This window comes from Cyrtonyx montezumae, unplaced genomic scaffold (assembly GCF_038088225.1).
Source record: "Cyrtonyx montezumae isolate F1298 unplaced genomic scaffold, pur_monq_1.0 scaffold_3, whole genome shotgun sequence".
Classification (NCBI taxonomy): domain Eukaryota; kingdom Metazoa; phylum Chordata; class Aves; order Galliformes; family Odontophoridae; genus Cyrtonyx; species Cyrtonyx montezumae.
In genome coordinates this window covers 84,422,308-84,434,498 of record NW_027072034.1, presented here as the reverse complement: position 1 = coordinate 84,434,498, position 12,191 = coordinate 84,422,308, and the positions used below count along the sequence as shown (strand labels likewise).

Genomic DNA, 12,191 nt, shown 5'->3' with positions numbered 1-12,191 from the left:
AGCTTCTCCGCGCGCCGGGACCCCGCCATGGGGACGTAGTGGGGCGCGGAGCCATGCGCGGCCCGGCGCTGCCCCGCAGCTCGCTGGGGACGGTAAGTCACTCAGAGGGGGCTCCGCCGCACCCCGATCTCGGGATGGGGCTGCGACTCGGAGGGGGCGGGCCGGGGCCGCCGGCGCCAGAGCCGCGGCCGGGAGAGCCATCCGCTGCGGGGCGGCTCCGGGGACTCGGCTCGGGCCCCGCCGCCGCCCGCCGGGGGCTCGCGTCGTCCCGCGGCAGCGCCCCGCAGCGGCCGGAGCGGGGGGCGTCGCGATGGGGGGCGCCGGACGGGAGGTCCGTCCTCGCAAAGGCGGGGCCGCGCCGTTTCCAGGATGAATCCCTGAATTGGGAACGCTGCTGGATTTACAGGAAAGCCTGACGGCTTCCCGGAGCCTGTTAACTCTCGAGGCACCGCGGGCTGCCGCTGACCCGGGGCGCTGGTGGAGCTCGGCGGTCTGGCAGCCCCGGTGCTTGTGGGTGCTGCTCTTGACTTGCTGTGCCGCCCTGTAGCAGAGAGAGCGACGGCTGTGCCCGACCTCTGTAGCTAGGGGTATTACAACGTGAGTTTGCTGGTAAATTTCCTTCTTTGGTCTCATGGATCCAGTTTCTAAGTCCTTCTCAAACTTCAGCTGACTGTCCTTCAGCTTCTTGCCTTAAAAAATAAAAAATATCTCAGTTCTGGTGTAGAATTTGCAATTCATTCAGACCACGTCTCTCTGAAAACCCAAGTGTTTCAATGGCAAATGCCTGCACGTGGACTGCTTTACGCTTGCCTGGCAGCTCTGGGTGAGTTGGTGGCATGCTTTCACATAGCTGTGATTTCCCAGCTCAAAGCTCTCTTCTTCCACGAGTTCTGCTTCTGCACATGGAAGCTTTGGGAAGCCAGTTACAACCAGTGCTGGCAAGGAAGCGCAGCTGGGGCTGCGAAGCACTCCACCCCTTTATCTGGTGCAGAGCACTGACATCTCAGAGTCTGGATAGCATTTGTGAACTGCTGAGGTGGACTGTGTACAGGTTTTAAAGCAGCAAACCTGAAAAAGTTTCTGTCTTAGTGATAGTGGTACATGTATTTCGCTGTAGTTGTTACACTGTATGCCATATTTATTATTGATATTGTTAGCAACAATGCTCGAAAGGCATTGAATTCCTTAATATGTTATGTTGCCCCCAGTTCAATAGCGTAGTGGAGGAAGAGTGTTCCTTAGGAGGATTACTTTCATTTTTCTGGGAATTTTTTCCTTCCTACTTATGTTTGTCCAATTTCTTAATTACATGGCCTGCTTGTTACAGATAATTTATGCCTTTTCCATAAAATCATACTATTTTCATCAGTGTTACAGTTCCCACTCTGTTGCCTGTTCTTTTGTCTACCATTTATTTTCCCTTCTGCATTCACCCTCATGGCCTTTCTTACTTCATTGATGCCTCCATTCTGTTTTTCTTATTCTGTTTCCTCCAATTCTTAAAAATTGCCTGTAATTTCTTCATATGCATTCCTTCTTTCTTCATGTTCTTAACCTCACTTCATGTGCTCTATGTTTTCACCATATACTCCTGCAACCTCTGCACTGGAAAAAATGGCAGCTCCCTTCACTGAGGCCAGTGTTTGAGTATAAATGTGTACATATTTGTATGTAGTTGGTTTGGTTTTATAAGGAAAAATGACAAAACAGATAGAAGGGTGTTTCTGACAGCAGTTGGTTTTGAAGGTAAAGGTTTTGAAGCTGGAAGCCTCTTTCCACAAAAGCTGTAAACTCAGACACCACATTTGTTACCAGAGGTGTTGGGCCCCGTATCCTGTTAGCAGTGGTGATCGGCGTCTGTTAAGGTTTCAGATCAAGGCAAGCATAGGATACTGGAAAAAAGACGTTTCCCAGCTTCCAGGGATCTGTGATTAGAAATTCACAAGTCAGAATGGTGTCTTTATACTAGGAGCCATGTGTATGTTTCTTGTGCTGATGGATGCGATGGTCACATTTGGAGCCTGGGCACATTCCTGGTGGGAAGCCCCACTCCTCAGCTGAGTGTTGGCCTACGAAGTACCTCTCTGTGTGTTTGGAACCTGTCACTTGTGTGTTTCTTGTGAGACCTGTTAGTTTTTCCTTTGGAAGAGACAGAGAATAGCCATCCTGTTTCATCTTTTCCACGGCCTTCATGACTTTGGGATCGACTTCTCAGCTGTCTCTTTTACAGACCGGTGTTTTTAAATCATTTTTCTTGTGACAGCACCAACCACTGTCATTTCTGGATTAACTTGCGTTCTTAGGACTGGGGACCAGCCCAACAGCTTGTATTCCAAGTACAGAGTCCTTATGGATTTGTATGTTAACAGCACACTCTGTTTTGTTCTCAAGTCCCTTCCTAAGAATTTATAACATCTGCCTGGAATTCTGACTGCTTTGTCCAACCAAGTTCATCCCATTTGTATCTGCTTATGAATGCAATTTTAATTTCTATCTTTGATGTCTGTCAACATCCAGACAAATGAAACGTGCTGTTATCTGGGCCTGTGCCAACCTCCTTTACATGGTAATCTCAGTTCTCACAAGCAATCGGTGTTGCCAGTCTGGACAGTTTTCCTTTATTTTAAGTTACAGGTTTTCTTTCTTTCTAGCCTTATTATTTGAGGTAAAAACAGTATTGTCATATAGCTCCTTCTTATCCACATCTTCAGTCATCCCAAGGTGGCTTTGCTTTTATTTGGGACAGAACAGGATATTCTGTGTTATGATCTTGTCCTTGTCTCTTGGATACCGCTGTGCTTCCTTGGAATGCCTGGAAATCCAGCCTTGTGAACCTGAAAACAAAGAGGATCTCAAAGCAACATCACTACATTTTTCTCTTCAACAAAGGTCATCAGTTCTAGGGAATTGGGCTCACCATGTGGCAATTACCTGACTTCTTAAAAGAAAACCAACCACCTAGGGAATCACTGATAAGGGACTAGAGCTAGGATGCAGTGCAGGCAATGCCTCCGGGCAGCTGCTCTCTTGAAATTAAAGCCCTAGGGAGGGAAGTGTGAAGGGGAGACCATAGAGACCCTGCTCTGATCTGAGGTGTGTGGCTGTGCCCTAAGGGTCTGACTACTGTGTTGTGTTTGCATGTACGTGCTTAGGTTGCAGACACAGTCTCCTGGTTTTAGGGAAGGCCTGAAATGCAGTATTCCACCATTCAATCTTCCTACAATGGTTGGTTATTTATAATAATAACTCATGTATCCCTCTTGTGACCTTTCCAGGTTTTAGTGTGCGATGAGAAAAGCTTCCTGTAAATATTGCTTTAATGTACATTTCTCAATGCTTAAAGCAGAAGTGTTGGTTTCCCATGCGTCTTTGTATGTCAAACTAAAAACTCTTAAAAACTATAAACCTTGGCTGATACAATCACACAAGAAGGGTAATGCTGCACCCTGATTTCTTCGGAGTCTCCTTGCTCTTGTTTTCTTCCCAGCTCCCAGACCTGCGAAATTGTATGACTCAGGGTTGTATCGACTGGAGCTGTTAGCCAGTAAGTTGCTTGGAAGGCCTGGAAAGGAGTTAGGTTGCCTCCCAGGTGATGAGCGTGTCTGTGTGGCTGTGACCTGGAGGAGCAGAATGGTTTGAGGAAGCTGTGCATGTTTTCACCTGCAATATTTTGTTTATTTCTTCATCAGTTTCAGAATTGAAGCCTTGAGTTTCTGCTGACTCGTTTTTCCTGGGCAGTCCCTGCTAGCTAAAACCATGAATCACCGGTGTGCACAATGTGGTTTGGTGGTTTGAGTTATCATTTGGCTTCAGTAATCCAGGCTTTCCATTTTTCTGAGCAGCCCTGGTTTTTGGGTGCTCATTTGTTCCCCATTGAGTGTAACTGGAGTGTAGAGTTGTATGTCCAGCAATGGAAAATCACTCCTTTCAGTTGTACAGGACCTGTAAACTGTCTTTGTGACCTGCTACCTAGACTTGAGGCTTCCTTGTTTGATAATTTCATGTATTTCCTGAACTCTTATATTTATCATGGGTGTGTAAACAAGTGTGATTGCTGAATGGTCTGGGAAATAATGAATGTGCTGATTTTGGTTTGATTGCACTTACTGACATGCTTTCACTTAATCTGAATAATTGCAAACACCTTTCCTGTTTTCCTTTTCTTTCCTTTCTGGAGGTGTATCTGACTTGCATCCGTTTTTGGCTCGATCTTTGTTGCTTCTGTTGTTTATGTTTGACTTTTGGACTAGCTGTATATATTCCCTTGCTGGAAGATGTATCATTGGCCAAAGGGTCAGTTTTTATAGTTACTATCAGACCATCTGTGTGAATGATCTTTTACCCATTTTCCTGCAGGCAGTCAATCTTGCAAGGCCATCAGCTCCTGGAACAAATTTTGTTTCTCACTTAATGTTGGAATGTTTGCATTTATCTTGTGGTCAGCTAATCAAGCCTGAAATGATAGCTATTTAAATGCGTGATTTTAATTTTTTTTTTTGTTACCATTTTAACAGCTGGTGTATTGAATATGTCTGCTGTGTGACAAAGAACTTGGAAATTCTTGGAAAAAAATGAGTTATTGCTTTGTCAGAGTTGCCAAGCCCTATCCTTCTTAAGGTTTTAAATGTGTTAACTTTCTTCTCCAAGGCTTCAATTTTGGGAGAGAAACAGGGTAGTGTGGGGCTGTTGTAGCCATCTCTTTTTGCATATCCTCTCTGAAGATTGCAAAACCACAAAACTGGTATCAGCAGCATTGTGGTTTACCCTTACTGGTTTGCACTTCTTTTGCTATAGCTTTTCTAGCCAAAAAGATAAAAAAAAAAAATAACATTAGGAAAAAAAAAAAAAAGAGAGAGCTTTGTAGCTGTGCTTGTGCAGCAAGGTACCTTACTGATTTCAAAAATGAAAGCTGGGAAAACATTGCAATGTAGGGAAGTTAGTGTAGAGAAAATCAGTGTGAAATTGTGTGGGCAGGAGAGATGGCATAAGATGGTATTCCTTTTCACGTTGATGTTGTCTAATTTTAGCTTATCTGAATGCATGGTTGGAATACATCTCCAGGGTCTGTTTTTTCTGTTGGGCCTGCAGGCTAAGGACTTGTTCCAGTGTTGTGCTGTCTCTCTGCATTCTCCTGTGCAGGATCTTTTGCTGATGAGTCATCTGTTCTGTGGTCCTAGCAGGATGCAGACCTTTTGGCCATGACACAAGCAGCACATTTCTCAATTCTGCTGCTGGGAATGGTGTCCTTTATTACCAATTCAAGCTGTTAACCCTTTGTTTTACTGTTCCTTCCAGTGCATACATGCACACATCATACTGCAGTCACAGCAATCGTAATATATATTTTTTTGTTAAAATAAACAATCAATAATATAATTATTTTCTAAATAAAGTAATTATAATTAAATGATTATAATAATATTTTATTGTTAAAATTCTTGACAACAGTCATCTTCAAAATTAAAAATAGCAAGTCTTAAAGGAGTAAAAAAGAACGTCTAGGGCTTTGTGGCAGACTGCTCAGGCTGAGCGCTAACAATATCTGTTTAAAAGGATAAATGTGTTTGTTGGGGAGAAGTTGAAAACGTAACTTTCCCATTTCTCTAGGACTGGCTTGCTCAGAGAAAATTTTGGAAGCTTTTCTGTCCTTTGCCTGCTGTGATATCATCCTGTGCCTTTTTATTCCAAACTTGCCATCTGGTTTTCTTATTCAGTTGTACTGCAAGTACGGGATGCATTTGTCTCTCTGGAACTGTTTGTAGACGGACTTGCTCTCTTCCTTAATGAAAACATTCCTTTGCTCTTGAGTAATTTTCCTGCAAGCTGCAGCATCTTCATATTGCAGATCACAAAAAATACTTGCTCTGCATACAGCTAGCTTGTGTTAATAACAGGTGGCAGGATTGGCTTTGTCTAGTGCTGAATGCTGCTGAAGTCAGCTGTGCAGTCTGCCAGGAGATGAGAGATTCTCTAACCTTATTTTTTTGTTTTTCTCCCTCTCCCTGTTTGCAGGTTGTTCTAACATTTGTCTGTGTGCTGATGGAGGAATCAGCAGGAATTGCTCCAGTGCCGTATATGCTGCAACTCCGTCAGATAACTTTGGATGGAAGAGACCCCTCTAACCTCTTGAGGAGAGAAAAGAGGCAGGTGCAGTGTCCGCTTGGACAATATGTACATCCCAGGGGGACCCACTGCTGCATGAGGTGCCATGCAGGTAAAGTGCATTACTCTTTACCTCAGTTGCATTCCCTTGTCCTGTGCTCTCAAACTATCTTGTCCTATAGCTACATCAGTGCTCCCTTTCTTTGGTAGGAATTCTCTCTCCCTGTCTCTTCTCTTGGACTGTCAGTCCCCTCCATGCTAGTGAGAAGAAGCATACTCAGTCCTTTCCCTGTCAACTCCAAGGTTTCTTTGAGGATTCAGTCCAAGAATCCAGAATCCAATCCAAGAAGACTCCAGTCCTCCCCAAGGCAACACATTTGTCTTCCTGTCAAATCTCTCTTAAGCTCTTTTTGTTGCAGGTACCTACAAGTCAAAAGACTGTGAACAGGCTGACCAGGCCCCTGTCTGTCTTCCCTGTCCTAATGGCACATTCACAGCTGTTGACAACATCATGGAAAAATGCTTCCAGTGTACACGGTGCCGTACAGGTGAGTTATCCGTTTGCCCTGAGGAAAATGAGTGGTAGTAGTAGGTGAGGGCCTGGAGGAGATGGCAAGGTGATTGAGGAAGCCTAGAAAAAAAAGTGTCTGGGTGGATACTAGGACAGGGTAGGGGAAGGAGTCTAGGGACGCTAGAGATAAGACTTGCAAAGTTACTACAGCCTTAGACACTGTTTGCAGCCTTTGGTTTTTTTTTTCTTTTTTCTTTTTTCCTGTGGGTAGATTAGGAGCATAACAGTGATCTCAGCTGAAGGTAGGGTTAGTACAGTCACTTTTTATTTCTTTCCTCAGAATTACAGCAGATAGCAGTGTCCCCATGTACCCTAAAGCAGGATACTGTGTGTGGCTGTCAGAAGAATCAATATCAGATTGGCCAGGCTGATCTCTTCCAGTGTATGAACTGCAGCCCATGTGTTAATGGAATTATTGCCAACTGTGAGTATAGCATGGGCTTGGTACAGATAAATCTATTGGCAGCTGCCATTAAGATAGACATTAGCATCCTTCTCTTTGCTTTCTAACATGCTGCAGTAGCTTACCCTTAAGTGATTTTAGTTTTGGATCAACTCTGTTTTGCTCGCCCACTTTCTTGAGGAACACTGTCATTTTTTGCCTGCATTGGAATCAGTCCCTGTTTTCTGTCACAAGTTCTACCTTAATTGTATTTTTTCTTGTGTTGACTATCGTGATATATTTGCTTCTTAATTTGAGTAGTTCTGCCTTCCATGCATGTACTGAAGTAAGATCTTCATGTTCTAGTGCAAATTTTCTACTTGCTTTCCTTTTTTTTTGTCTTTTTCTGGATTTTTTTCCTCATGCTCATTGCATTTCCCCTGCTAACTGCTCTAAGCACTCTTAAGTATAAAGGCTGAAAATGCCTCTGCTCTCAGTGTCCAGCTGAACTGCTTGTCAGTCAGATGCTGAATCATCACAGTATGTTGTGGTGTCTTAATGTTATACTGAAGCATACCCATTGGCCTTTCTTCACCACCGCTGTGATGCGGGGATGTTCTGAAAGAACTAGCCATGTTAGCTGTCCCAAGCTGTCTCATTTCCAGTGGGGGACCAGAGATGTTAACCTCATGCTGTTTGCCACCCCGTAATTTGTGCTGAAGTCTAATTCTGCTCATGTCCCTTAAATGCTCCTTACCTTGGTATCCCCTATCCCCTCTACCTCACAAATTCTGCTTCTCCTGTCCCCTTCAATGTGATTTTTTTCTGTCTCTTTGCTAAATGCATTCCCTGTGGTGTTTAGTGAACTGTTAGTTTCTATGCTTATACCTGCCCTCAAGCATCATCATCATACAGTGCCATAGAGTGACTTCCTTTCCTCGTCTGGTGTAGAACTGTTTTAGTCCTGTCCCTCACGTGCAGCAGAACGTATGCTGCTTGTTCTAGTGCCTTTTTACCTCTCTTCTTTTAATTTTGTCCTTCCTTCACTATTCTTGCCTGCTCTTTTTTTTTCTTTTTTCCTTTTTTTTTTTTGAATTTCAGCATCTGTGCCGTGGCTTGCTTAAAAGCAATAGCTCTTTAATTTCTTACCCTTTACACTCACAGCACAGCAGATCACATGTGTGAATGTGTGCGTCCCATGGCTTGAAGTGATTTCTCCCTGCCCTGAGCTGACTTCCTTAGCAGTCTCAGCTGCTCAGAGACCACTTCTTCCTCATTTTTGCCTAATGTAATTTCCCCTTCCTGTCACACTTGAACTGGAGTGACTTTCCCCGTTTTGCACTGGAACTATTCTTATCCATCAGACCTATCTCAGCTGCAGTTATTTTTCTTTCCCAACCTCTACAGAGGTGTCTGATCTACCAGAACACTGATGCCCTCACCTTTATTGTTATTTTCTTCTTCCCCAGCCCCAAGTAAACTGAATCTTTTTCTTCTCTCGAGTAACAGCTCTTCAGGCTCAAAGAGGAATAATCTGCCACCTGTTCTAGAATGATTTTTTCCCTTTTTGATTTCTTTGCTGTCCAGATTTTGGCAAGAGTTTCTTTTTTTCTCTGCAGGCTCAAAGGACAGAGATACGATTTGCAGGTGTAAGCCTATGTTCTTCCTGACACTTAGTAATGTTTGCAAGCATTGCAACAGGTGGGCATTTTTTCTCTTTCTCTATTTGACTCTCTGCTGAATAGGAGAGAGAGCTGACTCAAGTTACACAAGGGGAGGGAATTTTATTTCAAGTTTCTGTCTGTCTTGATTTTACAAAATTCTGGCTTTCTTGGGCAACTAGTATTGTCCTCCATTCCAGTCCACTGAGGACCAGAGTCAGTAGTCACACTGCATTGCTCTGCTTTGCAGGCTCCTCTGGCTTTGTTTTAGGTTTCTTGAAAATGGCTGGTGTTGTATTTCATGCATGCTCACATCTCTGATTTACTCTTTCAGCTGCATTGGAGAAGAGTGCTTGCAATGCAATAGCCCAGTGACTACCTCACCGAATTCATCTGAGCTGAGTGTGTACTGGGGGAACCTTGGGGACAATGGAATCTTTTCAGCATAAGCTTTTGTTCTTTTGACATAATCTGTCAACTCATGCTTTCTCTACTGTTTCAAATCATTATTCTTTTTCTCATTTTGTTTGCATGCACTCACTTGCTTCTTTCTCAAGCACTTACCTATTCCTTTCTTAGTCTCTTACTCATTTGCCCTCTCCCTTTTGTCCAGATGGGAATCTTGTCCTTGGCGTTGTTGTGGCAATATTTGCAGTTATCTGTGTCCTCTGCATTGTAAATAAAGCAGTGAAGCTGGTTCAGAAAAATGGGATAGCCTCTTCTTTCTACTCATGTGGTGAGTATAGCAGCATATGCTGTGATATGAATTGTGATAGATGTCACTCAGCTGTGTGAATGTATGTGTGCACACGTGTGTGAGGAAAACAGTGGGATCCATTGCTCTGATACAAGGCTGAAGGGAGCATGAACAGTCAACAGCCACGCTTACAAGTGCACTTCTTGCAACTCTGCTTTCCATGCTGTGACTGGAAGTGCATGTGAGCTCATTTCTGGCAGATGGGAGTTTTGCTATAAAAATGTTTTGAGGTCAGGATTGTGAATAGCTGCTTTCCTGTTTTCTCTGGGAAGAGAGGAAGTGAAAATAATTTTTGTTTTCTTTTTCATTCAAGTATCTTTGCCACAGACAAGCAAGGAGCCAGTATCCGAGGTGAGCAAGATAATAAGAGCTTCCCTTCTTCTTTCAACCAGGTTAACCTGGGATCCAGAGTAACATTGTTCCCCATGGGCTGTTATCAGGCTTAATGTTTTGAAATAAGCTGAGTAATAGGGCTGTTTAATTCAAAAGTCCTTCATTGTAGAGGATGAAAGCATTAAAATGTTACTTCCTTTTTGCTAGGAGATTCCTGGCTTTGTGTTCTTTTCTGTCTGACACATAGTTTTTTCAGACAGCTAATCCTTAATCACATTCTCTCCTTATATACTCCAAGATGAGAAAATTTAGATAATTTTATTTCACTTCAGAACTTGAACCCATAAGCCTCTCAGTCTGGCTTTACAGTGTTTCTTCTGCATTGCAGAGGTGCATTGTTGATCTGGAATTAAAAGCAATAGTCAAGGTCGGGTTTCCACAGCCTTACAAAAAGGGTTGATGAGAGAGGTGGCCTGTGGAACTTCTAGAACGGTGGTGAGTTGGGGTTTCAGGCTTTCTTCCAGGCTACCATTTTCTTGATGTCAAAAGAAGAATTAAATTCCTTGTGAAATAGATATTTGATGCTTTATGCTTAAACAAGATATATAGGAAGAATTAAAACCACTGCACCTGCTGCCCACCTATCTTTGCTACATTTTCTTTTATAAAGCTAGTGATTCCTTGCAATAGGAGTACTGTGCAGCTGTGGGTGATTCTGAAATAAGACAATGCCTCTTTCAGGTTGATGTAAAGGGGAGTGCAATTACTGTCCTTCCTGAGATCAAGAAAGAAACTGAATTGGTAGTGGATGCAACACCATCATCTGCACCTCTCCTACAAAGGTTACATGAACTACCAGACTGTGTCAGACCTGCCAGGAAGAGGCAGCTTCCAGACAGTAAGTGTAACTCCCCTATCCCTCCCTAGGCAAATCAGGACTTGATTATGCAGGTATGGCTGGGAGGATGAATGAGACCTTACCAGGTGTGGATGCCCTGTGTACTTGCACACATACTTCATGCACGGCATAGCACCAAGAAGCCTGACCAGAATCTGCAAGCCTACATAAGATTAAACAACAACACAAGTCTTTCCTGTTGCTTGTTTTTGCAACCAGCAAAATAGATTGTTTTATATGCTGCCATAATGTAAGTCTTAACACCTCTTTTTTTTTTTTCTTTTTTAATAGAACAGCAAGGCCCTAAGCTTGTATGTTTAAGTCTGCTCGTAACCTTATAAATGCATTTGGAAGTATCACATTGTTTTTTGAGGGATGAGAGTGAATCTGGACATCTCATGGGTCTGTAGTAGACCTTAACAGGAGGGGGCAATACACAGTCCCAAATCACGTTCCCATTGAGGCTGCAGAACCCTGATTCTCACACTTTATTTCTTCTGTTCTTTCAGACCCTGCTATTCTCTACACTGTGGTGGATCATGTACCACCATCTCGGTGGAAAGAGTTTGTGAGGCGTCTGGGTCTGACTGACTATGATTTGGAGCGAATAGAGATGGAGCATCGACGTTTACGAGATGCCCAGTATGAAATGGTCAGACTCTGGAAACTGCAGATGGGCCATGCTGCAACTGTGGAGCACATCAGCTGTGTTCTCAACCAAATGGAGCTGAGTGGCTGCAGTGAAGCTATTCAAGAGGCTTTGCTAAAACAGAATTCTTGTCAGCCTTGCAGTTTCCACAGCCATCTTTGACTTTTCCCCTTGCTCTGACTGATGAGAGAGGATCATAACTCCATTTCATGTCTTCCTTTTCCCATGCCCTTCAGTCTTTCTAACCCTCCTTAAATGGGTTTGTAGGAAACAGCAGCAGAGTATGCTGGAGGTAGACAGGTTTGCTTTGCAACCAGCATGTGACTTCAACTCCTTTTAAGCCAAGAGAAACCTCTGCAACAATTCTTTTCCCAAAGAGGGAAAGCATCTCATAAAGGAAGTGATGTGGACTCTGATCAAGGCGAAAACAGGAGCTTCGAGTGATTTGATAGCTCAGCTACTCTGCAAACAAGTCGTTGCTGAAGCAGGTGCTTCACCCACCATGTGATGGGCTATCTGGTAGGGCAGCTTGCTTGAACTGGCTGTTCAAATGCTGAAATACTTGCTCACTTTTTGCAGATTGATTTTTCTGCAATATCAGATACTTAAACTGGCTCACATTGCAGCCATTTGATTGTGAAATCTGACTCAAGGGAAGTTGTGAGAGGACATGCCCACAGCTGGCATCTCTGGGAGCAGGAGGGGATTGCTTCCTTTTGGTATCAGCTAGTTACCAAAGTGCTGCATCTTCAGTCCTCTTACAATGGCAGAAATTGCAGAGATTCAGAAGGGGTGGTTCAGAGAGATACAGGAGAGCATTATCCTTTCTACGCTCCCA

General features: G+C 43.6%; 1 protein-coding gene across 1 annotated transcript; it reads left to right on the top strand.

Annotated features, from left to right (window-relative positions):
* Nucleotides 1-11,852, top strand: TNFRSF1A (TNF receptor superfamily member 1A). Its single transcript, XM_065742111.1, has 10 exons — nt 1-92; nt 6,013-6,214; nt 6,522-6,650; nt 6,954-7,097; nt 8,675-8,756; nt 9,051-9,118; nt 9,330-9,452; nt 9,787-9,824; nt 10,548-10,704; nt 11,214-11,852. Exons 1-10 carry the CDS (start codon nt 54-56, stop codon nt 11,513-11,515), a joined length of 1,284 nt encoding a protein of 427 aa, XP_065598183.1. The 5' UTR covers nt 1-53; the 3' UTR covers nt 11,516-11,852.
* Nucleotides 11,853-12,191: the final 339 nt, after the last annotated feature.

What these genes read in the sequence shown, in the direction of transcription:
- TNFRSF1A (XM_065742111.1), top strand. Translation starts at nt 54, where the DNA reads ATGCGCGGCCCGGCGCTGCCCCGCAGCTCGCTGGGGACG. An exon ending in ACCGAATTCATCTGAGCTGA is followed by an intron (nt 9,119 to 9,329) that starts GTGTGTACTGGG and finishes CCTTTTGTCCAG; the next exon opens with ATGGGAATCTTGTCCTTGGC. An exon ending in GAAGAGGCAGCTTCCAGACA is followed by an intron (nt 10,705 to 11,213) that starts GTAAGTGTAACT and finishes CTGTTCTTTCAG; the next exon opens with ACCCTGCTATTCTCTACACT.